The 27,580-nt window shown below is 43.1% G+C and overlaps 1 protein-coding gene across 1 annotated transcript in view; it reads right to left on the bottom strand.

Moving 5' to 3' along the window:
• The window catches only part of LRP1 (LDL receptor protein 1), a 704,914-nt gene that overhangs the window by 130,310 nt on the left and 547,024 nt on the right, over positions 1-27,580 (bottom strand). The window contains exons 47-50 of the mRNA XM_069324493.1: positions 20,122-20,324; positions 17,754-17,938; positions 16,243-16,460; positions 11,343-11,534 (exon numbers count right to left, since the gene is read on the bottom strand). Of these exons, the coding sequence (XP_069180594.1) occupies positions 11,343-11,534; positions 16,243-16,460; positions 17,754-17,938; positions 20,122-20,324 (798 nt within the window). The remainder of the gene's footprint in view (positions 1-11,342; positions 11,535-16,242; positions 16,461-17,753; positions 17,939-20,121; positions 20,325-27,580) is intronic.

Below are 27,580 nucleotides of genomic sequence, written 5' to 3'. Positions count from 1 at the left end.
GTTATTAACACTTGTCGGGCTGTTACAGTCCCTGTGTCACACCTTGACCTTCATACTCTTGGCTTGACCTCTGGCCTACCTTTGTGATGTCTAATCTGGTCAGCCACACTACTTTTGCTAGCAGTTTGCAATCCAATTTGGACATAATGATCAGATTGATCAAGATTTATTTGAAGAGGTCTATTAGCTCCCTCCACTGTACCACCTGCTTTCTCAAAGAACATTTCCAGTAAATAAAGTGGAGTTCTATCTATTTGAAGTTGCTCTGTCCAAAAATTTGAATTAACCATAAGAAAACAACTTTTTGGATCGCTTGGGTTTGAATAATAACAAAAATATGGGGTCAGAACATATGAAGGCTTTCGGTGTAATCCAAATAATTGGTTATGGGAATCCAGAGATATGCATGCACTAAAGAACTGATTATCTGGCTTAATTACAGCATGCATGCATGCTTTATATATATTATTATTATATTATTTTATATATATATTTATATATATATATATATATATATATATATTTATATATATATATTTATATATATTTATATATACATGTCGTACCTAGTAGCCAGAACGCACTTCTCAGCCTACTATGCAAGGCCCGATTTGCCTAATAAGCCAAGTTTTCATGAATTAATTGTTTTTCGGCAACCTAACCTAACTTTTTCGGCTACCTAACCTAACCTATAAAGATAGGTTAGGTTAGGTTAGGTTAGGTAGGGTTGGTTAGGTTCGGTCATATATCTACGTTAATTTTAACTCCAATAAAAAAAAATTTACCTCATACATAATGAAATGGGTAGCTTTATCATTTCATAAGAAAAAAAACAGAGAAAATATAATAATTCAGGAAAACTTGGCTTATTAGGCAAATCGGGCCTTGCATAGTAGGCCGAGAAGTGCATTCTGGCTACTAGGTACGACATATTATATATATTATATATATATATATATATATATATATATATATATATATATATATATATATATATATATATATATATATATATATATATATATATATATATGACTGAAAACTCACACCCCAGAAGTGACTCGAACCCATACTCCCAGGAGCAACGCAACTGGTAACTACAGGGCGCCTTAATCCGCTTGACCATCACGGCCGGACAAAAGGAAGTGATAGCCGAAGCTATTTGAACCACTTCCCCGCCGGCAATTCGGATGGTAATCTTGGGCATAGCATTTCACCAAATCACCTCATTCTTTGGGGCACACGTGAGGAACACAAATGCGAACAAGCCTGAATGGTCCCCAGGACTATATGCGACTGAAAACTCACACCCCAGAAGTGACTCGAACCCATACTCCCAGGAGCAACGCAACTGGTAACTACAGGGCGCCTTAATCCGCTTGACCATCACGGCCGGACAAAAGGAAGTGATAGCCGAAGCTATTTGAACCACTTCCCCGCCGGCAACTCGGATGGTAATCTTGGGCATAGCATTTCACCAAATCACCTCATTCTTTGGGGCACACGTGAGGAACACAAATGCGAACAAGCCTGAATGGTCCCCAGGACTATATGCGACTGAAAACTCACACCCCAGAAGTGACTCGAACCCATACTCCCAGGAGCAACGCAACTGGTAACTACAGGGCGCCTTAATCCGCTTGACCATCACGGCCGGACAAAAGGAAGTGATAGCCGAAGCTATTTGAACCACTTCCCCGCCGGCAACTCGGATGGTAATCTTGGGCATAGCATTTCACCAAATCACCTCATTCTTTGGGGCACACGTGAGGAACACAAATGCGAACAAGCCTGAATGGTCCCCAGGACTATATGCGACTGAAAACTCACACCCCAGAAGTGACTCGAACCCATACTCCCAGGAGCAACGCAACTGGTAACTACAGGGCGCCTTAATCCGCTTGACCATCACGGCCGGACAAAAGGAAGTGATAGCCGAAGCTATTTGAACCACTTCCCCGCCGGCAACTCGGATGGTAATCTTGGGCATAGCATTTCACCAAATCACCTCATTCTTTGGGGCACACGTGAGGAACACAAATGCAAACAAGTCTGAATGGTCCCCAGGACTATATGCGACTGAAAACTCACACCCCAGAAGTGACTCGAACCCATACTCCCAGGAGCAACGCAACTGGTAACTACAGGGCGCCTTAATCCGCTTGACCATCACGGCCGGACAAAAGGAAGTGATAGCCGAAGCTATTTGAACCACTTCCCCGCCGGCAACTCGGATGGTAATCTTGGGCATAGCATTTCACCAAATCACCTCATTCTTTGGGGCACACGTGAGGAACACAAATGCGAACAAGCCTGAATGGTCCCCAGGACTATATGCGACTGAAAACTCAGTAGACTGAAAACTCAGTCGCATATAGTCCTGGGGACCATTCAGGCTTGTTCGCATATTATTTATATATATATATATATATATATATATATATATATATATATTTATATATATATATATATATATATATATATATATATATATATATTTTATTAAATATGACCGAAAAAGTAAGATTAATAATTCTAACACGAATTTTCTCAATCTTTCGTACATTATGCTTCACTGTTGGAGGTAAATCAAAAATCACTTCTCCAAAATTCATTTTTATTTCTAGTCTGACGCGACACGGGCGCGTTTCGTAAAACTTATTACATTTTCAAAGACTTCACATATACACAACTGATTAGAACTTGCGTTTCCCTGATTTTATATCTACATTTGAGTGAGGTGGGAAGGGTGATGTGGCATTACATTTGAGTAAGGTGGGAAGGATGATGTGGCATTAGAGGATATTAATAGGGTATTAAAAGTATCAACACAAGACAGAACACGAAACAATGGATATTGAATAGAAGTGTTTGTAGAAAGCCTATTGGTCCATATTTCTTGATGCTTCTATATTGGAGCGGAGTCTTGAGGTGGGTAGAATATAGTTGTGCAATAATTGGCTGTTGATTGCTGGTGTTGACTTCTTGATGTGTAGTGCCTCGCAAACGTCGAGCCGCCTGCTATCGCTGTATCTATCGATGATTTCTGTGTTGTTTACTAGGATTTCTCTGGCGATGGTTTGGTTATGGGAAGAGATTATATGTTCCTTAATGGAGCCCTGTTGTTTATGCATCGTTAAACGCCTAGAAAGAGATGTTGTTGTCTTGCCTATATACTGGGTTTTTTGGAGCTTACAGTCCCCAAGTGGGCATTTGAAGGCATAGACGACGTTAGTCTCTTTTAAAGCGTTCTGTTTCGTGTCTGGAGAGTTTCTCATGAGTAGGCTGGCCGTTTTTCTGGTTTTATAGTAAATCGTCAGTTGTATCCTCTGATTTTTGTCTGTAGGGATAACGTTTCTATTAACAATATCTTTCAGGACCCTTTCCTCTGTTTTATGAGCTGTGGAAAAGAAGTTCCTGTAAAATAGTCTAATAGGGGGTATAGGTGTTGTGTTAGTTGTCTCTTCGGAGGTTGCATGGCTTTTCACTTTCCTTCTTATGATGTCTTCGATGAAACCATTGGAGAAGCCGTTATTGACTAGAACCTGCCTTACCCTACAGAGTTCTTCGTCGACTTGCTTCCATTCTGAGCTGTGGCTGAGAGCACGGTCGACGTATGCGTTAACAACACTCCTCTTGTACCTGTCAGGGCAGTCGCTGTTGGCATTTAGGCACATTCCTATGTTTGTTTCCTTTGTGTAGACTGCAGTGTGGAAACCTCCGCCCTTTTCCATGACTGTTACATCTAGAAAAGGCAGCTTCCCATCCTTTTCCGTCTCGTAAGTGAAACGCAGCACGGAACTCTGCTCAAATGCCTCCTTCAGCTCCTGCAGATGTCTGACATCAGGTACCTGTGTAAAAATGTCGTCAACATACCTGCAGTATATGGCCGGTTTCAAGTTCAAGAATCGAGGCAACTACAGAAGCACCATACTGTCCCCCGAGCTTAGAGCGGCAGCTAAAAGCCTTCGTGAGAACAAGGAGATAGTTGTCAGGAGAGGTGACAAGTCGCCAATATATGTCATTCTTAAAAAAGACGAATATCTGGCGAAAATGAACATCATACTCTCTGACCAAACTAAGTTCCAAAGGGTAACGAAGGACACTACAGCCGAATTAAAAGCAAAGGTCAACAAACTGATCGAAACTGTGAACGCCAAGAAATCCGGACTCCACCTGCCAAAGATCATTGGGGAATATAAACCTGGATATGCGTATGGAAATGTCAAGACGCACAAGCCTGGAAACCCACTTCGGCCAATCATTAGCCAGATACCCACACCCACGTACAGATTGGCGAAGCGACTCAACGGCCTGCTGACTCCTTATGTTCCTTGCGCCTTCAGCCTGAAGTCTCCAAAGGAATTTGTGGACTTACTGCGGGGCGCACGGGCCACAGGGATAAGAGCCTCGTTGGACGTAGAATCGCTGTTCACCAACGTACCTGTGGACGAGACAATCGGAATGATAGCCGACAGAGTGTATCGTGATCCAGCCTGTACTCCTCTTGACATGCCAGAAAGTATTCTGAGGAAACTACTCCAAGCTTGTACTAAAGAGGCACCCTTCTTGAGCCCGGATGGGCACATGTATAAGCAAGTAGATGGGGTCGCTATGGGTTCTCCCCTAGGTGTCCTGTTTGCAAACTTCTACATGGGTACCATCGAGCAAAAAGTCTTAGTCGACATGAACTTGAAACCGGCCATATACTGCAGGTATGTTGACGACATTTTTACACAGGTACCTGATGTCAGACATCTGCAGGAGCTGAAGGAGGCATTTGAGCAGAGTTCCGTGCTGCGTTTCACTTACGAGACGGAAAAGGATGGGAAGCTGCCTTTTCTAGATGTAACAGTCATGGAAAAGGGCGGAGGTTTCCACACTGCAGTCTACACAAAGGAAACAAACATAGGAATGTGCCTAAATGCCAACAGCGACTGCCCTGACAGGTACAAGAGGAGTGTTGTTAACGCATACGTCGACCGTGCTCTCAGCCACAGCTCAGAATGGAAGCAAGTCGACGAAGAACTCTGTAGGGTAAGGCAGGTTCTAGTCAATAACGGCTTCTCCAATGGTTTCATCGAAGACATCATAAGAAGGAAAGTGAAAAGCCATGCAACCTCCGAAGAGACAACTAACACAACACCTATACCCCCTATTAGACTATTTTACAGGAACTTCTTTTCCACAGCTCATAAAACAGAGGAAAGGGTCCTGAAAGATATTGTTAATAGAAACGTTATCCCTACAGACAAAAATCAGAGGATACAACTGACGATTTACTATAAAACCAGAAAAACGGCCAGCCTACTCATGAGAAACTCTCCAGACACGAAACAGAACGCTTTAAAAGAGACTAACGTCGTCTATGCCTTCAAATGCCCACTTGGGGACTGTAAGCTCCAAAAAACCCAGTATATAGGCAAGACAACAACATCTCTTTCTAGGCATTTAACGATGCATAAACAACAGGGCTCCATTAAGGAACATATAATCTCTTCCCATAACCAAACCATCGCCAGAGAAATCCTAGTAAACAACACAGAAATCATCGATAGATACAGCGATAGCAGGCGGCTCGACGTTTGCGAGGCACTACACATCAAGAAGTCAACACCAGCAATCAACAGCCAATTATTGCACAACTATATTCTACCCACCTCAAGACTCCGCTCCAATATAGAAGCATCAAGAAATATGGACCAATAGGCTTTCTACAAACACTTCTATTCAATATCCATTGTTTCGTGTTCTGTCTTGTGTTGATACTTTTAATACCCTATTAATATCCTCTAATGCCACATCATCCTTCCCACCTTACTCAAATGTAATGCCACATCACCCTTCCCACCTCACTCAAATGTAGATATAAAATCAGGGAAACGCAAGTTCTAATCAGTTGTGTATATGTGAAGTCTTTGAAAATGTAATAAGTTTTACGAAACGCGCCCGTGTCACGTCAGACTAGAAATAAAAATGAATTTTGGAGAAGTGATTTTTGATTTACCTCCAACAGTGAAGCATAATGTACGAAAGATTGAGAAAATTCGTGTTAGAATTATTAATCTTACTTTTTCGGTCATATTTAATAAAATATGTCTACAGGAAAGACTGCTACCAAAATATATATATATATATATATATATATATATATATATATATATATAAGTTCAAATAAAGTAAATATATATGTGTACATACAAAAGAATGGGGGTGGTAGGAGAAGATAATATTAGTGTTCAGTGAGAAACCACAAGGTCTCCTCTGAATACTTTTTATTTTCTTCTCCGAGGCTATGGGTCCCCACATTGGCACCAGAGGTGGTACCCTCACAAACTTTTTATATATATATATATATATATATATATATGTGTGTATATCACGAAAATAAACACGTGATTAAGAATGTGACAGTGTCAGACCACGAAGGAAAAATGAAACAGGAAATTTCCTTAAGTACTTTCGTATATTAAATACATCTTCAGGAGGTCATTTTACAGATCGAGTGATGGGTATAAATAGGCAGGAGAGAGTGGTGAAGTAAGGTGAGGTACAATACTTGGACAACGCAGAAGGCCCATTGGCCCATCAGATGCACCCAATTGGCCCATCCGATGTAGCCCAATGGCCCATCTGATACAGCAGACATACAAGCATAATACATAGGTAATTATAACATAAAGAGGTAAATATATACAATAAATTAGTGAGACAAATGTTTTTCAATGATTCTACTTAAATCGCCCTTTAGCTGATCTATTAGAAATGGATCTAAGTTATATAGACCACTGCTAATATTCAAATTACTTTCTTTGGTGATCTGTATCAAAGCGGATTCAATTATGTTTCTGTTATAGGTGCTTTTACAATTTGTTATTGAAGACGCACTCTCCCAATCAATTTGGTGAGCTTTTTCTGACAAATGCACAAACAAAGCATTAGATAATTGGCCATGTCTTACAGAGTATTTATGTTGCGATATTCTACATTTTAAATCTTTAGATGTTTGCCCGACATAGAACTTATTACATTCCTTACAAGGTATTTTATAAATGACGCAATTATCACTACGAGGGCTGTTCCTTACTAATAGCTTACCAACAGTGTTTTCGTAGCTAAACATTACATCTATATTAAAAAGTTTCAAGGCCTTGACAATATTCTCAAACCCAGAGAAATATGGTAAACATAACACATTCTTTGGGCGAGTCCTTTCACTGCATACATTATTATAATATGTACGACGAGCTTTGTTACGACAAACTTCCAAAAAATTCAGTGGGTAACAAAGCTTAAGACCAATCGAATCAATATTCTTAAATTCTTCATCTAAGAATTCTGGACTCACAACTCGAAGAGCTCTTAGATACATTGAAGAAAAAATTGACTTTTTTACATTGTATTTATGCCCTGAAAAATAATGAACATAAGATAAATTGTTCGTAGGTTTTCTGTAAACACTAAACTTTAATGAAGAGTTTTCCCTATGAATAAGCACATCTAAGAATGGCAAACATTTATCAATTTCAGTCTCCATAGTAAATTTTATGGAGGTGACTTGGTCATTAAGTTTGGCTACAAATTCGTCTGTGTTTACATCTGAAGGCCAAATACACAAGATATCATCAACATATCTAAACCAAGGAATGATTCCAGGAGTTATTTTTGAAACAAATTTCTTTTCAAAGAATTCCATGTACAGGTTTGAGAGCAATGGCGATAGAGGATTCCCCATTGCCATTCCAAAAGTCTGTAAATAATACTCATTATTAAAGGTAAATTTACATTCTTTAATGCACAACTTAACAAGACTGACAATAATATCAGCAGAAAGAGGTAAGTCATGGCTCATTAGTTCACGAGCAAGATAATCGAGAATATCATCGACCGGTACCTTTGTGAACAAGGAACAAACGTCAAAACTGATTAACTTTACATCAGGAGTGACAGGAACACTATTCAATTAACTAAATCAAGAGAATTTGTCAAATGAGAAGAGGAGATAGTTCCTAACAAAGGGGACAAGATTTTGGTAAGCCATTTGGAGAGTTTGTAAGAAATGGATCCCACAGAACTGATGATAGGTCTCATGGGATTGTTAGGCTTATGCGTCTTGACAAGACCATATAGATATGGTCTTTCCCGAAAGATTCAGACGAAGCTTACAAGAGTTAAGAGCCGATCCTTCCATTCATATAACAAAGGCTGATAAATCCAGCACTATTGTTATTTTAAACAAGGAGGAATATATTTCGAAAATGAATGATCTCCTCCTAGATTCTTCAACGTACACTAAGCTTAGGAAAAATCCTCTTGAGGACATCATCAAGTTCTTCAATAGTAGCTTGAGGAAGTTGTTAAGTAAACATAAAGATCTTCTTAATCAATTTACTACTTCATCACCTTCATTACCATATCTATATGGTCTTGTCAAGACGCATAAGCCTAACAATCCCATGAGACCTATCATCAGTTCTGTGGGATCCATTTCTTACAAACTCTCCAAATGGCTTACCAAAATCTTGTCCCCTTTGTTAGGAACTATCTCCTCTTCTCATTTGACAAATTCTCTTGATTTAGTTAACAAATTGAATAGTGTTCCTGTCACTCCTGATGTAAAGTTAATCAGTTTTGACGTTTGTTCCTTGTTCACAAAGGTACCGGTCGATGATATTCTCGATTATCTTGCTCGTGAACTAATGAGCCATGACTTACCTCTTTCTGCTGATATTATTGTCAGTCTTGTTAAGTTGTGCATTAAAGAATGTAAATTTACCTTTAATAATGAGTATTATTTACAGACTTTTGGAATGGCAATGGGGAATCCTCTATCGCCATTGCTCTCAAACCTGTACATGGAATTCTTTGAAAAGAAATTTGTTTCAAAAATAACTCCTGGAATCATTCCTTGGTTTAGATATGTTGATGATATCTTGTGTATTTGGCCTTCAGATGTAAACACAGACGAATTTGTAGCCAAACTTAATGACCAAGTCACCTCCATAAAATTTACTATGGAGACTGAAATTGATAAATGTTTGCCATTCTTAGATGTGCTTATTCATAGGGAAAACTCTTCATTAAAGTTTAGTGTTTACAGAAAACCTACGAACAATTTATCTTATGTTCATTATTTTTCAGGGCATAAATACAATGTAAAAAAGTCAATTTTTTCTTCAATGTATCTAAGAGCTCTTCGAGTTGTGAGTCCAGAATTCTTAGATGAAGAATTTAAGAATATTGATTCGATTGGTCTTAAGCTTTGTTACCCACTGAATTTTTTGGAAGTTTGTCGTAACAAAGCTCGTCGTACATATTATAATAATGTATGCAGTGAAAGGACTCGCCCAAAGAATGTGTTATGTTTACCATATTTCTCTGGGTTTGAGAATATTGTCAAGGCCTTGAAACTTTTTAATATAGATGTAATGTTTAGCTACGAAAACACTGTTGGTAAGCTATTAGTAAGGAACAGCCCTCGTAGTGATAATTGCGTCATTTATAAAATACCTTGTAAGGAATGTAATAAGTTCTATGTCGGGCAAACATCTAAAGATTTAAAATGTAGAATATCGCAACATAAATACTCTGTAAGACATGGCCAATTATCTAATGCTTTGTTTGTGCATTTGTCAGAAAAAGCTCACCAAATTGATTGGGAGAGTGCGTCTTCAATAACAAATTGTAAAAGCACCTATAACAGAAACATAATTGAATCCGCTTTGATACAGATCACCAAAGAAAGTAATTTGAATATTAGCAGTGGTCTATATAACTTAGATCCATTTCTAATAGATCAGCTAAAGGGCGATTTAAGTAGAATCATTGAAAAACATTTGTCTCACTAATTTATTGTATATATTTACCTCTTTATGTTATAATTACCTATGTATTATGCTTGTATGTCTGCTGTATCAGATGGGCCATTGGGCTACATCGGATGGGCCAATTGGGTGCATCTGATGGGCCAATGGGCCTTCTGCGTTGTCCAAGTATTGTACCTCACCTTACTTCACCACTCTCTCCTGCCTATTTATACCCATCACTCGATCTGTAAAATGACCTTCTGAAGATGTATTTAATATACGAAAGTACTTAAGGAAATTTCCTGTTTCATTTTTCCTTCGTGGTCTGACACTGTCATATATATATATATATATATATATATATAATATATATATATATATATATATATATATATATATATATATATATATATATATATATATATATATATATATATATATATATATATATATATATATATATATATATATATATATATATATATATATATATATATATATATATATATATATATATATATATATGTCGTACCTAATAGCCAGAACGCACTTCTCAGCCTACTATTCAAGGCCCGATTTGCCTAATAAGCCAAGTTTTCATGAATTAATGTTTTTTCGTCTACCTAACCTACCTAACCTAACCTAACCTAGCTTTTTTTGGCTACCTAACCTAACCTTACCTATAAATATAGGTTAGGTTAGGTTAGGTAGGGTTGGTTAGGTTCGGTCATATATCTACGTTAATTTTAACTCCAATAAAAAAAAATTGACCTCATACATAGAGAAAAGGGTTGCTTTATCATTTCATAAGAAAAAAATTATAGTAAATATATTAATTCAGGAAAACTTGGCTTATTAGGCAAATCGGGCCTTAAATAGTAGGCTGAGAAGTGAGTTCTGGCTATTAGGTACGACATATATATATATATATATATATATATATATATATATATATATATATATATATATATATATATATATATATATATATATATATATATATATATATATATATATATATATATATATATATATATATATATATATATATATATATATATATATATATATATATATATATATATATATATATATATATATATATATATATATATATATATATATATATATATATATATATATATATATATATATATATATATATATATATATATATATATATATATATATATATATATATATATATATATATATATATATATATATATATATATATATATATATATATATATATATATATATATATATATATATATATATATATATATATATATATATATATATATATATATATATATATATATATATATATATATATATATATATATATATATATATATATATATATATATATATATATATATATATATATATATATATATATATAAATAAAAGGCCTAAAGAGAGTTGCGGAAGGGTATTAATCCATTTTGAGCTTTTAAATAAATTTGTTTTGGGAAAACATAGAACATTAAAAGTACTGTTGTGAGTGTTCAAAACACACTTATAACATACAGGGTTGCTGTCGGAACGGATGGTAGACATGGATATCCATTGGTCTGTGTATAGCATTATATATGTTTTGGATGTCCTTTCCAGAATACTTGTCAGCACGCAAAACACTCTTTAGCTCCCAGTCTGTCCAGTAGAGATAATCCTCAAACACGGTGATGGCAAAGATGTGCTGCACATGCTTGGGGGCCGTGTCTGTCCAAGGAAAGAAAGAAAGAGCCTTGAAACACAATTAACATTACAGATATGATGACCAAACGACACACCACAAGATGAGGAGACGACGACATTTCGTTCCGTCGACTTGATAATGGTCGACGTGATAATGGTCGAGGACGGATCGAAACGTCGTCGTCTCCTCGTCTTCTGTTGTGTGGCTTGGTCATCATATCTTCAGCTACGTTATTGTGACTCATCGTCTGCTTAATATCTACAGTATATTGTTACTTGCACAATGAAATTACAAGAATATGATGAACCTATTGATGTATATTGAGGCCATAATGGTCCAGTCGGTAGTGCATGTGCCCGAGGAGTTCTGGGGCATCGGTCGACCACACTGTATAGTCTCGGTATTTGGTTATTTATATTAGTACTATTCTTCTCCTTGAAGGGAGAGATATGTTTGCTGGTACACGAGCCAGACGGTAACAAATATTAACATTCTATAGCTCAGTCTATGCCTTAACCCATGAAATGCACATATCAACATAAGAAAAAGGAAAAATTCTAGGAGCTCTTTCAGCAGAGAATCACAGGGGCTCGTATTCACTTAGTGGTCATTTTGCATGCCTGGACAGTTGTTGAAGTGCTCTCTGACCAGCTCTGTGGTGGTGAATCTGTTCTGGCATCTGAGCCTGGTAATTACCCAAGTGTAGTTATAGGATGAGAGGTACGCTCGTGGTGTCCGGTCTTCCCAGTACTTTGTTATATAAAGCTTTGACACTTCTGATAGTTTTGGCTTCCACCTCCTTCTCACTTGTTGCAAATGCATACCACTCTGTTTGTAAAAGTGAGCGTTCTGATTTTTTTTTGCAGTTTTGTTTCCTTAGCTTGAACCTGTGAACTCTTGTTCTTGAAGTTGCACTTTTCAAAAATTCTTCCCTGTCAGTTTTATAAATTCTTGTGTGACTGCCTTGTTACTTGTGGTTTCAGCTTCAGTAGCTCTGCCCAAGTTGCTCATCCCACTCTTTCAGGAGGGGTATTTTATCTGACCTGTCGGTGGGCTTTACTGGCCCAGTCTTTAGATTTAGCTTGGTCCTTAACCCTTTTTGTTTGCCTCCTATTTTCACTTCTCCTTTTTCCTAAGGAGGCTCTATCTATGGTCCTTTCAGCTGCTGCTGCTCTTTGGCTCCTCAATCAGGGTAATCTGAAGAGGGGGTTCTGTCCCTTATGCTCGGAGGTGGCCCTCCAGTATTGGGGCCTTGCCTGCTATTAGCAGGGGAAGGTTTATGTGGAGTTGGATTCCAGAGTCTTTGCACTTCCTTCAGCAGATGCCACTTCTGGTCGATGTCACAAGTACGTGTGGCAGAGCCACCGTTCCGCAACCCCATAACCCATTGACGGTGCTGTGGGATGTTGTCTGGCCCATTTTGCCAGTTCCTGGTCTCTCACTATGTGGGCTTTCTGGGTGATTTTCCAGGGTCTCTGGTGGAGGTGGTCCACCTTCCCCATTCCCTCTATTAGGTATAGGGTTGTTGGGTCAGAAGTCCTTCCCTGAGCTTCACATGGTCATTGTGAAGTGGTTGGACTTGGGCATAGCGAAGATAACCTCCTCTTCTCCTCGGTAGGTGTCCCAGGTGTGCCTGGTCCCCAAGCAGAACTACAGTACATTTTTTCTCTCTCAGGTTTGAATGGGTTCCTTCCCTGTCGAACCTTCTGCATGATCACTTTAATGCCGGTTTGCCTGGTATTGCAGGTAGTTTCCTGGTGTCCCTAGACCTTGAGGACATGTACTGGCATGTCCCTATTCACATGTGGTTCTAGGACCAGTTAGGGTTTCTAGTGGCGCATCAGACTTACCACAAAGCTTTTGTTCTTTGGCTTGAACCTGACTCCTTGGATATTTACCACTTTAGTGCGGGTGGTTGTGACCTGGATTGTACCTGGACCCTCTTGAGGGGTTTCGTGTCTTGGCCAATCTTGATGACTGGCTAGTTTGGGCTTCTAGCCAATCCACATGTCAGCTGGCCAGGAACCTGATTCTCTCTCAGCTTGCCAAGTTCAGGTTACTGGTGAACTGGCATAAGTCCCAGTTGGTTGTGTTCCAGGTTCACATCTGGTTGAACATGGTTTGGGATTACACATTGGCATCTATTGCTTTGACTTTTGCAGCTCTGCTCTGCCTGTAGTGGCATTGCAGTCTGGCATTTAACCAGACCCGGGTGACCAGTGGTTAGTCATCAAGTTGTGTGGGAACCTGAACTTTGCCTGTGTGGTGTTTCCTCCCTGCACAGGGGTTTGGCTTCAGATACTGTACTGGTTCCTCTAGTTCTGATGGTTTTGTCACTGCTAGGGCCATCAAGTTCAGGCCTAATTTGCTTTTTGCCGTGTCAGCTTACTCCTCAGGTTTTTCTGAGTTCAGGTACATGGCACCTTTCTCCAACAGTCACTATGTGTTGACAGCCTCCATGGCTCCAAATGGGGGTTTAATGACCCGAGCTCACTAAGGCTCCATGGCTCCGAGTGGGGGTGTTATGACCCGAGCTCACCAAGCCACCATGGCTCCAAGTGGGGGCGTTATGACCCGAGCTCACCAAGCCACCATGGCTCCGAGTGGGGGTGTTATGACCCGAGCTCACCAAGCCTTCATGGCTCCGAGTGGGGGCGTTATGACCTGAGCTCACCAAGCCACCATGGCTCCGAGTGAGGGTTTTATGACCCAAGCTCACCAAGCCTTCCAGGGTTGTTGGTCAGGCCTGTTTCTTTAGGCACACAGTCACTGAGCATATTTTTGGCTGTGAGGCAGGTCTTCAGAGCGTTTGTCATCCTTCATATTGGCTTTGCTCCCTTTTGGTTCATTCACTGAACCGGGGGGCTTAGGCCTTTTTCAGTTTGGAGCTGGACTCTGCATATAACTTGGCTTCTGGATTCTCAGGGATTTGCTTCACAATTAATTTCATTTGGTTTTAATGTATTTCACAAAGTGCGGGTGTATCCAACATTCTCGTGAATGGTCTCTCACTTCTATCCCATTTCTACAAAAGTAGACTATCAATGACACATCCTTCCTTTGCTTCTGCAAGACATTCAATTAGCCCAAATTGGACCGCCTCGTGTTGGCGTGGAACCAGCAGCTTCCCTCCTATGTGGCTATACTCCCCATTTGCAAGGTTCTTGTGGTGGATGTCCTTTAGCTGGATGGGTCAAGGTCAGGGGTTCCTCTCTCTCTCTTCTCCCTGGATCAGTTGTTATTTCTGCTGTTGTCCAGGCTGGAGACATTCTTAATCATGTTGATCGTTTCTGGCTCTTTGGTGGCTGGCTCGGCCTTTATTTCCAGCTGTTCTGGCCTGGTGTCGAAACCCAGGCATTTTTCCACAGTGCTGCCTCTTTCAGCAGATTGGCCCAGTAATGTATCTTGCTGTTTGGCATTCTCCACTGATCTAAGTGTCTGGTGTGCAGGTGGCCGAGTTGTTGTTGCCCAACTTGTGTCTTTCATTGTGGCAACAGTATGAAGCTTGTAGCTGCTCCTTTCACCTCTTTCTCTCCAAGTTTCTTTTGTGTCTGTTCTGGTGGCTTTGTCCTTTTTCTGTTAGTTATTTATTGAATGGTATCATGTCTAATACTTTCAGCTCTTATCATTCGGTTCTGGCAGAGCCGTTTTTGTTGGCATTCGGCATTAATGTCTCCTTGGTGCCATTTTGCAAGTTGTCTCTTTTTTTTTTTCTTTCATCTCCAGCTGGCTCATGCTGCTAATGAGCCATTTTGGTACTGTATCTTGATAGGGTGTAGGTGCTTTTGTCCTCCCATTGAAAGTAATGTGATGCCTCTTTCTAGTAGAGCCTCAGTGGCTTTCAGACTCCCTGCTCCCCCCCCCTTCCACCGGGTGCATCAGTTCATGATCATTCAGCTCCAGACTGAGGCAAAGTTGGCAACAAAAGTCAGGAGCTCCCAGAGCTGCTGCCACTTGTGGTAGTCAACCACAACTAAGGGGTTCAAGCTAGGTTTCCGAGATAATCACTTGAGGAGTCATTTAGCATTTTCAGTGCGTTACCTTCTGTAAATCTTGCAGTTGTCTATATTGCTCAGTAGACTTTCTGAATGTTTTCTCAGTGACGGTGATCGTAACAATCCCCTGCTCTCTGTGCCTCTCTGAGGGGGCTAGGTTCTGGCTCTGGTCCTCAGTGGGCCATACAGGACTCCTGTGACTGACTCAGTACTGGGAAGCTGTCTCACCGAGACAGCGGTGAGACAGCTTCAGGGAGCCACCGAGGCCCTATGAGAAAAAAGGTGTTTCATTCATTCAAGAATTTGTTGTATGCACATAGAGATAACACTTGATTTATCCTACACACATTTCAAAAGTTAAATCTAGTATAAAGAATGCTCCCACCAAGACATTTAGTATCTACTCTAAAGTTATGCAACATTTATGCTAGGCAAATGTAAATTAACATTCATCATACACACATTACTCATACATTTTTGTACTCAAAAATAACATATGATTGTTGTATGTTGACAACAATCTCAACAATACCAAATACCATTTTGTCTCCACTTTATATGGGTTCAGGATGGACTGAAAGTTGTCATTTAACATTATTTTACTTCTATGTGTGTGTAATTAATTAAGTGTAATTATCTATGTGTAATTACACTAAGTATGTGTTGGATTATTTGCTTCCTCCACATTACTGTTACTTATTCTCTGAATACCAGTATAATAAATCACGCAATTTACCTCTGTTTCTTATGATCCGAATGTTGTTGCCGTCAAGATCAGAGTGAGCTATATAATCTTGGTGGGCATCAGCCCAGAAGAGTTCATTCGTCACGTATGAGATTGTGAGAGCATTGGGCCATCCCAGAGATGAATTCACAATTATTTTCTGTGATGAACCATCCATTCCGGCCTTCCCTATATGGGGCTGATTTCCCCAGTCTGTCCAATACATATTGCTGATGGGAAAAAACAATTACTGTACATACAAAATATTTTGATGAATACAATAATAAAGAAATACAATAATACAGTAAATGTTAGTGTCATGACCATTAAGGCCAAGAACAAAGGCACACAAACATATTAAAGTTATAATCATGGAAAAAGTCACTTTTCCCAGAATTACACGAGTGATAGATGTATAAGTGGTTATATGTTCGTGGTGTTGTGGTGGTGTGCTGCGTCCATGAGGTCTGGGAGGAATGACAAGTGACACATGTGAGTACTCACCTAGTTGTGCTTGTGGGGGTTGAGCTCTGGCTCTATGGTCCCCACCCCTCAACAGTCAATCTACTGGTGTAAAGATTCCTGAGCTTCTCGAGCTCTATCATATCTACATATGAAACTAAGTATGGAGTCAGCCTCCACCATATCACTTCCTAGTGCATTCTATTTACTAACTACTCTCACACTGAAAAATGTATCTCTATTGTCTCTGTTGCACATCTGGGTACTCAGCTTCCACCTGTGTCCCCTTGTGCATGTACCAATTAAATAATCCATCCTTGTCTATCTTGTCAATTCCCATGAGAATTCTGTATGTGGTGATCATGTCTCCCCGAACTCTTCTGCCTTCCAACGACGTGAAGTGCAGTTCACGCAGCCTGTCCTCGTAACTCATGCCTCTTAGTTCTGGGACTAGCCTAGTGGCATACCTCTGAACTTTTTCCAGCTTCATCTTGTGCTTGACAACGTATGGACTCTATTCTGGGGCCACATACTCTAGGATTAGCATTACATATGTGGTATACAAGTTCTGGAAGATTTCTTACACAGGTTCCTGAAGGCAGTTCTGATGTTAGCCAACCTTGCAGAGTGGTAACCCCAAAGAGTGGTAACATGTTTGTGTTGTGGTGGTGGTGATGTGATGTGCTGTGTCCAAGAGGTCGGGGAGGAATCAGACTTGTAACTTAATAATTAGCAAAGTGGCCATAAACTGAACCTCAATACCCATAAACACAGTAATGGACTACAAATAATTGACAAAACAAAAAAACATTTAAATTGATTAATAATGCATACAATATATAATATTAACCATTAAGTGGAGTACATGACTCCAAACTGTTCACAAATGAAATGAAAAAAATTATGACATGGTGATTAGAGTAGAGAGGATAATTCCAGATAAGTGATTGGAGCAGTGTACAGGTTAATGGGTCCTATAGCACAGTGGTCTATGTTGACTCAATCCCAGACACCGGGGATTATTTTATACGTAAAATAGTGCATAGAGTATCAATACTAACCCATGAAAAGGGTCAAGAACGATGGCTCGTGGATCCTGTAATCCTTTGTTGATGAGGACCTTCCTGAACCGACCATCTAATTTGGACACCTCAATGGTGTCTTTGCCCTTGTCACACCAATACAGGTTACGTCCAACCCAGTCGAGGGCGATGCCATCAGGACTCTGTACAGCCGAATGCAGCACCTTTGATCACATTAAAAATAAGTTAAATACAGTTCAGACAAATACACAAATAATGAATGCATGTAAATACTGCATAATGAAGTCACATGAGGATGATATATTAATTAGAAACAGTTGAACATTACCAGTAGTTTATATAATTTGGATCCATTTTTGATAGATCAGTTAAAGGGTGATTTGAGTAGGATCATTGATACACATTTGTCTCACTAATTCATTGTTAATATTATCTATCTTATACTATTATTATCCATATATGGGCCTATTGGCCCATAGAATGCAGCTCCTATTCATACCCACCCAATCCTAGTCATATTTTTATCATTGTACCTCACTTCACTTCACCTCTCTCCTGCCTATATATGTCCAAACCTTTGTACTTGTAACTCACCCTTCTAAAGATGTATTATTAAATACGAAACTTCTTAAGGAAATTCCTGTGTCAATTCTTCCTCCGTGGTCTGACACTTTCATCCATTAGGAAATATAATGGAACCTAACCTGCATCCTTGAACGTTCTCATATGTAAATACTGATATGTACATGACTGCAGCGTATTCAGACCAGACACAGTAGTGAACAAATCCACAAGGGCCGTGACGAGGATTCGAACATGCGTCCGGGAGCATCCCAGACACTGCCTTAATCGACTGAGCTACGACAGGGTTAAAAGGGTTGAAACCGAAGTTCTACTGAACTTACTGGATCCCGTAGCCTCTCTGAGGCACAAACCAGGCTTTTACACAACCCCCCCTCCCCTGCACCCGAGCTATGTCAATAGGCCGTTCTCCCTCTTCGCCCTTACATCATCACACACAGAGATCACACTAATGTGATGCATCAAATGAACAATAATGAATGCATGTGTTCATTTGATGCATCACGTTAGTGTGATCTCTGTGTGTGTTGTGTCAGACACAGTAGTGTCCTGTGTATGTATGTGTGAATAACACAACCTTCCTTCCTCTTATGCATGAAGTGTGCGTGAAATATCTAAACAATTTGCCAAATTGTTCTACTCTTGCAGCCCGATTGCCTGGTCAGTGAAACAGTAGTGTAGTGGTCTACATCTTCAACTCACAATTGAGGACCCTGGGATAGATTCCCAGGCAGTAAAGAGATGGAGCACATTTCCTTTCACCTGATGCCTTTGTTTACTTACTTTACCTACATGGGAGTTAGTAAACTGTTGTGGGTTACATCCCAGGCTTCATGTCCAACTATGACAACTATAAAGTGAACCATTACTCCATTTCCATTATTATCTCATTATTTCCCATTTCTCACTTATATGGGTCACCCATGGCGACCCACCACCCATGGCGACCCATCACCCACTGGATATAGGGCAAGAGTTGTTAGCATACAGTCATCAGTGCCCTCAGTATCACCCATAATGTACCTTATAGTCCTTTACTTTTAACTGTGTTTGTATTTCTACCTCTCCAGGTGATTATTCTTCCAAAGGCTATAAACATATTTCAATAAAAAAATAAAAATAAATGTTTATTCAGGTAAAGTACATACATACAAGAGGTTATACAAAAATTGATAGGTTTATAGATAGAGATAGTACATACAATGCCTAAAGTCACTATTATGCAAAGCGTTTCGGGCAGGAAAAACATTAAAACTTAATACTAATTGAGATTAAAGTATAAAATGTGTTGAGAACAAATAAAAAAAAAAATAAAAAAAGGGGGGAACATGGCAGAAAAAGCAGCACAAATACAATTAGGTCGACAAACAGCGTTGTTTAAAAAAGACAAGGGTTGACAATATAGGGGTAAGGTAGGTTACAGGGAATTTATTAGGTAGTGCTTAGTTTTTATCTTAAACTGGTTGAGAGAGGTACAGTCTAACATGATTGGGAAGATCATTCCACATTCTGGGTCCCTTGATTTGTAGAGCATTTCTAGTTTGATTAAGTCGTACTCTTGGAATATCAAAACGGTATTTGTTTCTGGTGTGGTGCTCATGGGTTCTGTTACAACCTTCAATGAAGCTTTTGAGGTCAGGATTGGCATTACAGTTCAGCGTTTTATATATGTAAATAAATATATCATGCACAGGAGTATTATAATGATGGACTCTAAACTGCTTGGAAGTACTACAAAAAGGAATGTCAATTTAATTATGAGCCATAATAATAATTAATACTTATTAATGATTATAAATCTTACCATTGGCTGGCTGTTATTACACATCTTTTTCACTGACGACGAGAGGTGGGTTACGTCTGACCAATATATGCAGCTCTCGACAAAATCATAATCAAGTCCAACAGCATTAGTGAGGTTTGCAACCAGCAACCTGCTGTTTGTTCCATCAATATTTACTTCTCGAATATAATAGCGATTTGTAAATATGAGTTTAGGTTTAACCGCTGTAAATATAAAGATGTGTAAATATGACTATATTTTACATGCATATTTTTAACAGCATTATATAGCACCATAAAGCAATAAACATAACTTAGGCAAAAAGTAATGTTTAAAGTTTGTTAGTCTATGCAAGACACATGGATACTATCATAAAATATTCAAGGAAAACAATACACAGTATTTATAACAACCCCATCCTTATAAAATGATACCACTTACAGCTACTTTCTGTGGGGAGCCCCTATGGCTCCCTGGAGCTATTGGGGTTATGTGTGATATACTGTATTAGACCGGGGCATTAGTCTATGGAATTCAGCCTATTGGGGACCACGAGCCAGAACCTGGCTCCCCTCAGAGATTCAGGGAGAATGCCCTGGAAAACTCCCGTGATTGGGGGTTTCCTTATCTGCCATCGACCGGGGTTAGGCACCCAGAAAGGTAGGCATAACAAAACAAACCTCACATGGTAAGAACATTACAATTAACACTTTCGCCCGGGCATGACGCAGCATTGCGTCATACACTTTAAATAATCGCCAAAAATCAGGTTTTTATCTGATTTTTGGGGGACTGGTTTTAAAATGCGCGCCGATGTCTTCCCATTTTCTTTGTTGAGCCTCGTGGCCCTCAGGCGGCTTGGCACACACCGTGGGCCCATTGTTTTCGCTCCACTGTTGTGACCAATGTCACAACAGTGGAGTCACAACAGCTTTAGAAACTATCTACGCTTACTCCACGATGGATAGTGATCATGAACAAGGCCCTTCCAGGAAGAAAATTGCGAAAGAAAGGCTTGAAAAGGGCGGGAATTGGGAGTGTAGCTGGAAGGCGTCTGATCGCTCACTTGCGGCTAACGCATGGCCCGTCTTCAACTCGTCGGCGGTTGGAGCGTGACCAGGTTTTTTATTATATATGCCAATGTTCCTCTAGAGAATTCTATTGCGAACCCATTGAGACCAAAATGAAAGACCTAGGACGAAAATTGAGGTGACCAGAGTGAAAATAGTGAAAACATTTTATTGCGTTTGCGCGCTCCTGGGTAACTCGTTCGCACTTTTTCTGTTTGCTGTGGGTAATTAGCCGGGCTTTTGGAGTTTATATGCATTTAGTGCTGTAGAGAATTCTATTGCGAACACAATGATACAAAATTTAATCTCATAGGACGAGAATTAAGGTGACAAAGTTGAAGAAAGTATACAATTTTCAGAATTTACGCGCGCTCCCGTGACACCCTGGGTCCCATATCGCACAGTTGAGGGGTGGCGCGCGGGGTACGCCAAAGTGTTAAAAACCAAAGAGAGGCAGAATTCGCACCATTTCCAAGGAAACAAGGAAGCAAGCAAACACCACACTCCACCACCCTCCCCGAGAGGGGAGAGGGGGAGCCACGAACCTCCCCTCGCCGGCTACCTAGCACTTCAGTTCGTTCACTAATGTGGTCTGGGTCGGATGTCTTCTCTGGCCTCGATTTCCAAGGCGGTGTTTTGCCTTCATGGCAACCTCTGCAGAAGTGGTGTGTGTGGTGGCAATATGTCCTCATCAGTGCCGGGGGCTGCATGCTTTTAGGAGCATCCTTCCCTAGGCGCCCTGTGAATACTGCCCTTGCGTGTTAGGGTTCCTTTCCCTGGTGCATTCAGGAAAACCATTTTCATAGTGGTTTCTGGGGGAAGCCCCTACGGCTCCCTGGAGCTTACTAGGCTGATATGCTAATGTCAGACTTTGGCATCAGTCATGTGTATGGAGCTCTTATGGGCCTACCAGGGACCACGAACCAGAACCTGGCCCCCTCTAGAGAAGCAAGGGGAGCAGTGGTCTATAGAAACCCTATAGAAACTATAATTGGAAGCATTTTATGTCTGCCATCGACCGGGTTAGGCACCCAGAAAAGTAGGCGTCCCAAAACAAACCCCTATTCTGGTGAAAATTGCAACCAAAAGCCGAACGAGTGGATAGAACTCCCCCAAACAAAAACGAGCAAACTAGTATAACGTCACCTGTCGTCGCACCAATGTCTGACCAGCCCCGCCTCCCCGGGAGGGGTAAGGGGTAACACCAGACCTACCGCACAGGCGATCCACACCCCAGTTCTTGAGGCTGATGCTATCAGCTCGGTTGTGTGCTCTGCTCCAGTATATTTGCGGCGCTGTGCCTTGTGTGTGGTTGCTGTTCTCCAGGGGTGCGAGAGCCAGAAATTATTCCTCAGTACTCATGCTGCATGCACCTAGGGTTCCGTTCCCTTCCCTAGGTGCCTTGTAAGTAATGCCCTTGAAGCTTGGGGTTACCTTCCATAAGTTCCTCGGGGTCTGCCTCTGCGTGTCCGTTTTACTGCTCGGTTTCTCGACCGCCCTTTGGGTATTTGGGTGTTTTGTCTTCCTAGTTTACCTTAGGGTAAGAGGCAGTTTTCGCACTGGTAAGGGGCACAGGTTGCTGTGCAGCTAGTTGTCACCTATCACAGCGACCGGCTCTGTTCCTTGGAGTACGTTGCCCTCTTGCGGGGTTTTGTTTTTCTTTTTGTTTTTTGCCTTGGTGGGGGCTTCTGCACTAATTGCCATTGGTGTTTGGCCTCACCCTGATAGTTAGTGGTGCCCCCTGCTTGGTCCCCGTGAGTGTACACATTCCTGGGGTTCAGCTTTAGACAGTTTGCTTGATAGTTTTGGGTGCCAGTTAGCAGTAGCCTGCCTGGGTTTACCTGAGCGAGAGTCCTCTTCAAATAAACGCTCAGGACCCTGGGAATCCCCTAGGGAGCGTGGAGTCCGAGGGATGTGACCACCAGGGTCCCCCCCTCGCTTCATGCGAGTTTGAGAGTTGTTCGGTCCCCTTGTCTCAGGGCGACCCTCACTGTTTTTGCCTCCGTCATGCAGCCTGTTGGGTCGGTGACACTTTAGACCCTGAGTCCTGTGAGTATTGTTGCTTGCTGGTGACTCAATTTACCCAATTTATGGATAATCATCTTCAGGTACAGACTGCACAGGTGTTGCATTCTAGGTTTTGGTTGTTGCAACGTGCTCGGTTGGTTGCTCACCCGGATGCTCCGGGGCTGCCCCATTCTGCTTATAGGGACCCGGACTTGGGGAGGGGGGGATCGCTTCGACCCTGGTTCAGTCCGCACCTCCTGGTCCTTCCCCTCCTGTTGTTCATTCTGGTCCCCCTTCCCCTTCCCTGCTTCTGGCAACGAAACGTCTGAGGGTTTCGGAGTCGGGGCAGGGGTTAGTTGGCCTTGAGAGACTGTCAGCCTCGGGAAATGCCCCTTCCAGTGTGGCGACGGAGGCATTCGAGTCTCCTCCCCTGGCCGAAGCCTCTGGGTCTGACCAGTGGGCTTTATTCTATCCGGCTTCTACGGCTGCGCTGGCCTTGTCTAGTGGGGTCGGTACTTGGGGGGAGGACTCGGTCCCGGGTCCTGCGGAGGAGGACCCTGGGGCTTGGGAGGGGCTGACTTGGGGGCCTTGGGCCCCGCTAGACCCTGCCTGGGTTTTTCTACCCTCTGAGCAGGGCTTACTGTTACAAGGAGTGAGGTTTTCTTTTCCCCCCTCTGCATACGAGTTGGACTTGGTGTCTGCCCCTCCCCTGGTTCTGTTCCGTGTTTCCCCGGGGGCTTCGGTTCCGTCATTCTGGAGGTTTTCGGCTTATTGCATCCAACCTGCTGCGGTGCAGGCGGCCCTTGCGGCAAACCACCTGCATGACCCGGATTGTGCTTCGGCAATGGATCCCTCATCTTTCAGGTCTGGGACTTCGTTCCCTTTCTGGCTCCGTTACGAGGTTCCGGAGTCATCCTGGCTGGCAGACTATCCTGTCTTTACCTTGGAAGCTTGGCACTCCTTCTACCATTCCCGCGCGCTTTAGTGGTGGGGGTCTTCGACAGTGCTTCAGATTTTCCTGGAGGGGCGACCTTGAGCACCTCAATGAGTGCTTGTTTGCACCTGCCCTTCCCTGGGATGTTGGTGTCATTCAGCTCCATGTGCAGGTTCCCTCCCTTTCGGCGGCACAGGTGGAGGAGGACTTGCACACTCAGGGCTTTTGGTTGCGGCCTTGTGCTTCTTTTCCTTCTTGGAGCTGTCTTCTGACTGGCTCACGGATGATGTGGGGGTGCTTGGGACTGTTCCTGGGTCTGGCACCTTGGCCTCGGAGACTCGCTCGTCGGCTGCCTTGCTGAAACCTTTCGCGCCAATCTTGCGGGATGCGGTGGCTCTGTTTTATGCCTCCCGGCTCGTGTGTCGGCGGGCGGTGCTTGCCTCCCCTGTGGAATCCACTTAGGCCTTGGTTCTTAGGATGTCTTTCCCTTTTTTGCTCTCTTTTGTTCGAGACTTCCGCCATTGTGCAGTATATTCAGGCTGCTTTGGCTTCTAGCCGTTCTATGTTGGACTTGCTGGTTCTCCGGGGGACCCGTGGTGGACCTTCCCGAAAGGGTCGTGCCAAGGCTCGGGGTTCCTCTCGTCGTGGTAGGCCACTGGTGTCAGGTTCAGGTTCGGCTCCTCCTTCGGATCCTCCTTCATCTGGTCGGCGCGGTGTTTGCTCTGTGCGAGGTTCTGGGTCGGGTACACCGGGGCACCGGCTCTTTTGTGGTTCGCCCCATTAACGGGGCGATGGGGGATAGGCTTGCGCTGTTCGCTCGCGCCTGGTCCCAAGATTTGTTTGCGTTTCGGGTTGTTTCGCACGGCCTCCGGTGGCGTTGGGTGGCCCCACTCCTGCAGGGGGGGGGGGGGGGGGGGGGGGGGGGGGGGGGGGGGGGTTCGGGGGAGTTCGGGTCTGGCGGGGCAGGCTTCTTCCCTTGCGCTCTGTCAGGTCATCTTGGAGTGGGTTTGCCTGCGCGTGGTCGAAATGACGACATCCCTCAGGTGGGTTTCCCGTCAGTTTCCAGTCCTGAAACGGGACTGCGTGGACCTGCGGTTCATTCTGGACATGTCCCGTCTGAACCCCTGGGTTCATTGCCCCTCCTTTCGGATGACCACACTGTCCTAGGTTTGGCTCCTGTTCGAGCTGGGTGCTTGGATGGTGTCACTGGACCTCCGTGACACTTATTGGCACATCCCAATTCATCCTGGGTTCAGAGACTGGCTCGGTTTTGTTGTGGGGCTTTGTGCTTACCGCTTTCGTTGTCTTCTGTTCGGTTTGAACCTGGCACCTCGCGTTTTCACGCGCCTCACGCGGGTCATGGTGACCCATCTGCATCTGTTAGGTGTTGGGGTGTTGGCCTACCTTGACGACTAGCTGATTTGGGCTCCCAGCCAGTTCGCTTATCTGCTAGCCAGGGATCTGGTTCTTTCTCAGCTCGTCGAGTTCGAGTTCTTGGTGAACTGGAGGAAGTCCCAAGTGGTTCCCTCCCAGGTTCGGACCTGGCTGGGCATTGTGTGGGACTCTCGGACCACTTCCTTGTCTCTTCCTCCGGAGTCTCTTCTGCAGCTGCGGTCTTGCTTGTGCCTGTTTCTGGGAGGCTCCCAGGTCACCCGGCGGTTGCTCGAGGGTCTGTGCGGGGGCCTGAACTTTGCTATGCTGGTATACCCGTTGGGTCGGGTTTGGCTTCGTCGGGTGTTCTGGTTCCTTCGGGGATGTCCCTTCCGCCACTCTCGCGATCGCTGGGTTTGGACCCCAGGGTCTTTGCGTCGGTTGCTGCGTCACCGGCTTCCTCTTCGGGTTTTTCGGGGTTCAGTACCTTAGCGCTTACCTGAGCCCTCGCTCGATGTGTTCACAGACTCGTCGTCTCTCGACTGGGGCTTTGTGACCAGTGCTCACTAGGCCGGCCAGGGATGGTGGGGTCTGTCCTTCCGTCGAGCCCGCAGCACTGTGCGGGAGTTCGCGGCAGTGTGGTTTGCTCTACGGAGGATTCGAGTCGCCTGTGGGTTGACGCTCTGGCTCTATTCGAACTGCTCCCAGGTGGTTCATTGTCTGAACTGAGGGGGTTCAATGCAGTCCTTGGCTCTTTGGCGCTGGTCGCTTCGGATGACTCGTCTGCCGAGTTATCGGGGTTTGGCTTTCCTGGCAGTTCACGTGCGGGGTTGTGTCCAACGTCTTGGCCGATGGCCTGTCTCGTTTCGTTCCCCTCTCCACGGAATGGACGGTCGACGCCGACTCCTTCCGTTGGCTTTGCCAGACGTTCGGACACCTCGAGGTGGACCTCTTCGCGTCAGTGTGGTCACTGCGCTTTTCCCTGTATGTGACGCCCTTTCCCGACTGCGAGGCCGTCGGGGTTGACACCTTTCGGCATGGCTGGTCGAGGTGGGGGGTTCCTGTACCCCTTTTCCCTGGTTCAGCTGTTGCTCTAGGTCTTGACTCGCTTGGAGACTTGCCAGGGGAAAGTTGTCCTCTTGATGGCCGGCTGAGCCATGGTTTCAGGCGCTGCTTGCTCAGTGTCCGAACCTGGAGGTTTTTCTGCGGCTCCACCTCTTCCAGCAGATCGGACCGGTACGTCACGTGGATGGTTCGATCTTCTCCTCGAGTCTTCACGTATGGTATTTTTTACTCAAGTTTATCATCATCTCTATGGTGATCAGGTGGCTTTCTTATTAGTGTCCCACCTGCAGGCTTCGTCTCGGTGGCAGTATGAAGTTTCCTGGTGGTCCTTCCGGTTCTTCTTACATCTTTGTCGTTGTACTTCGTTTTCTGTTATTGTGGTGCTGTCCTTTCTCTTTTGGTTGTTCAAGCACCGTCTCATTGTGCCTAACACAGTCGTCTCGTATTGTGCGGCGCTGGCGGAGCTGCTTCAGCTTGCTTTCGGTGTTGATGTCACGTTTGCGCCGTTTTGCAAGCTGTCTGGGCGTTGTTTCACTTCCGGCCTGCTCATGTGCTGCCCGAGCTGTCCTGGTCATTGGACAGAGTGCTCTCTTTTCTTTCTTCTCCTCGTTTTCTTGTGGCCCCTTCGGTCCCGGATTGTTTTTCGAAGGCTCTTTTTCCTATTGGCATTGGCTTCTGGGGGTCAGGTAGGTGAGCTTCATGCTCTCCTCCGGCGCAGAGGTTTCTGCTCCTTCGGTCGGGGTGATCGGTTTGTTCATCTACAGCCTTCTTCTTTCCTGGCGAAAGACTGCTGCTTTCCGTAGGGGTACCTGGGTTGTTGATGCTTGGTTCATTCGGCCGGAGGTGCATCATGTTTTGTGTCTGGTTGCAGCTCTCTGCCGTTATTTGCGCGCCACGGCTTCTGTGTCCGTGGACGTGCTTTGGGTTGATCCTGTTTCCCTTCTTCCCTGTTCGAGGGTGCGGGTCTCCTAGGTCGTCCACAGGGTTATTAAGGCTAGCCAGCCTGCAGTCTATCCCCGTTCCCATGATGTCT

This window comes from Procambarus clarkii, chromosome 14, assembly GCF_040958095.1.
Source record: "Procambarus clarkii isolate CNS0578487 chromosome 14, FALCON_Pclarkii_2.0, whole genome shotgun sequence".
Classification (NCBI taxonomy): domain Eukaryota; kingdom Metazoa; phylum Arthropoda; class Malacostraca; order Decapoda; family Cambaridae; genus Procambarus; species Procambarus clarkii.
The sequence above is the reverse complement of the archived record's forward strand: the minus strand, read 5'-3'. Positions and strand labels throughout refer to the sequence as shown.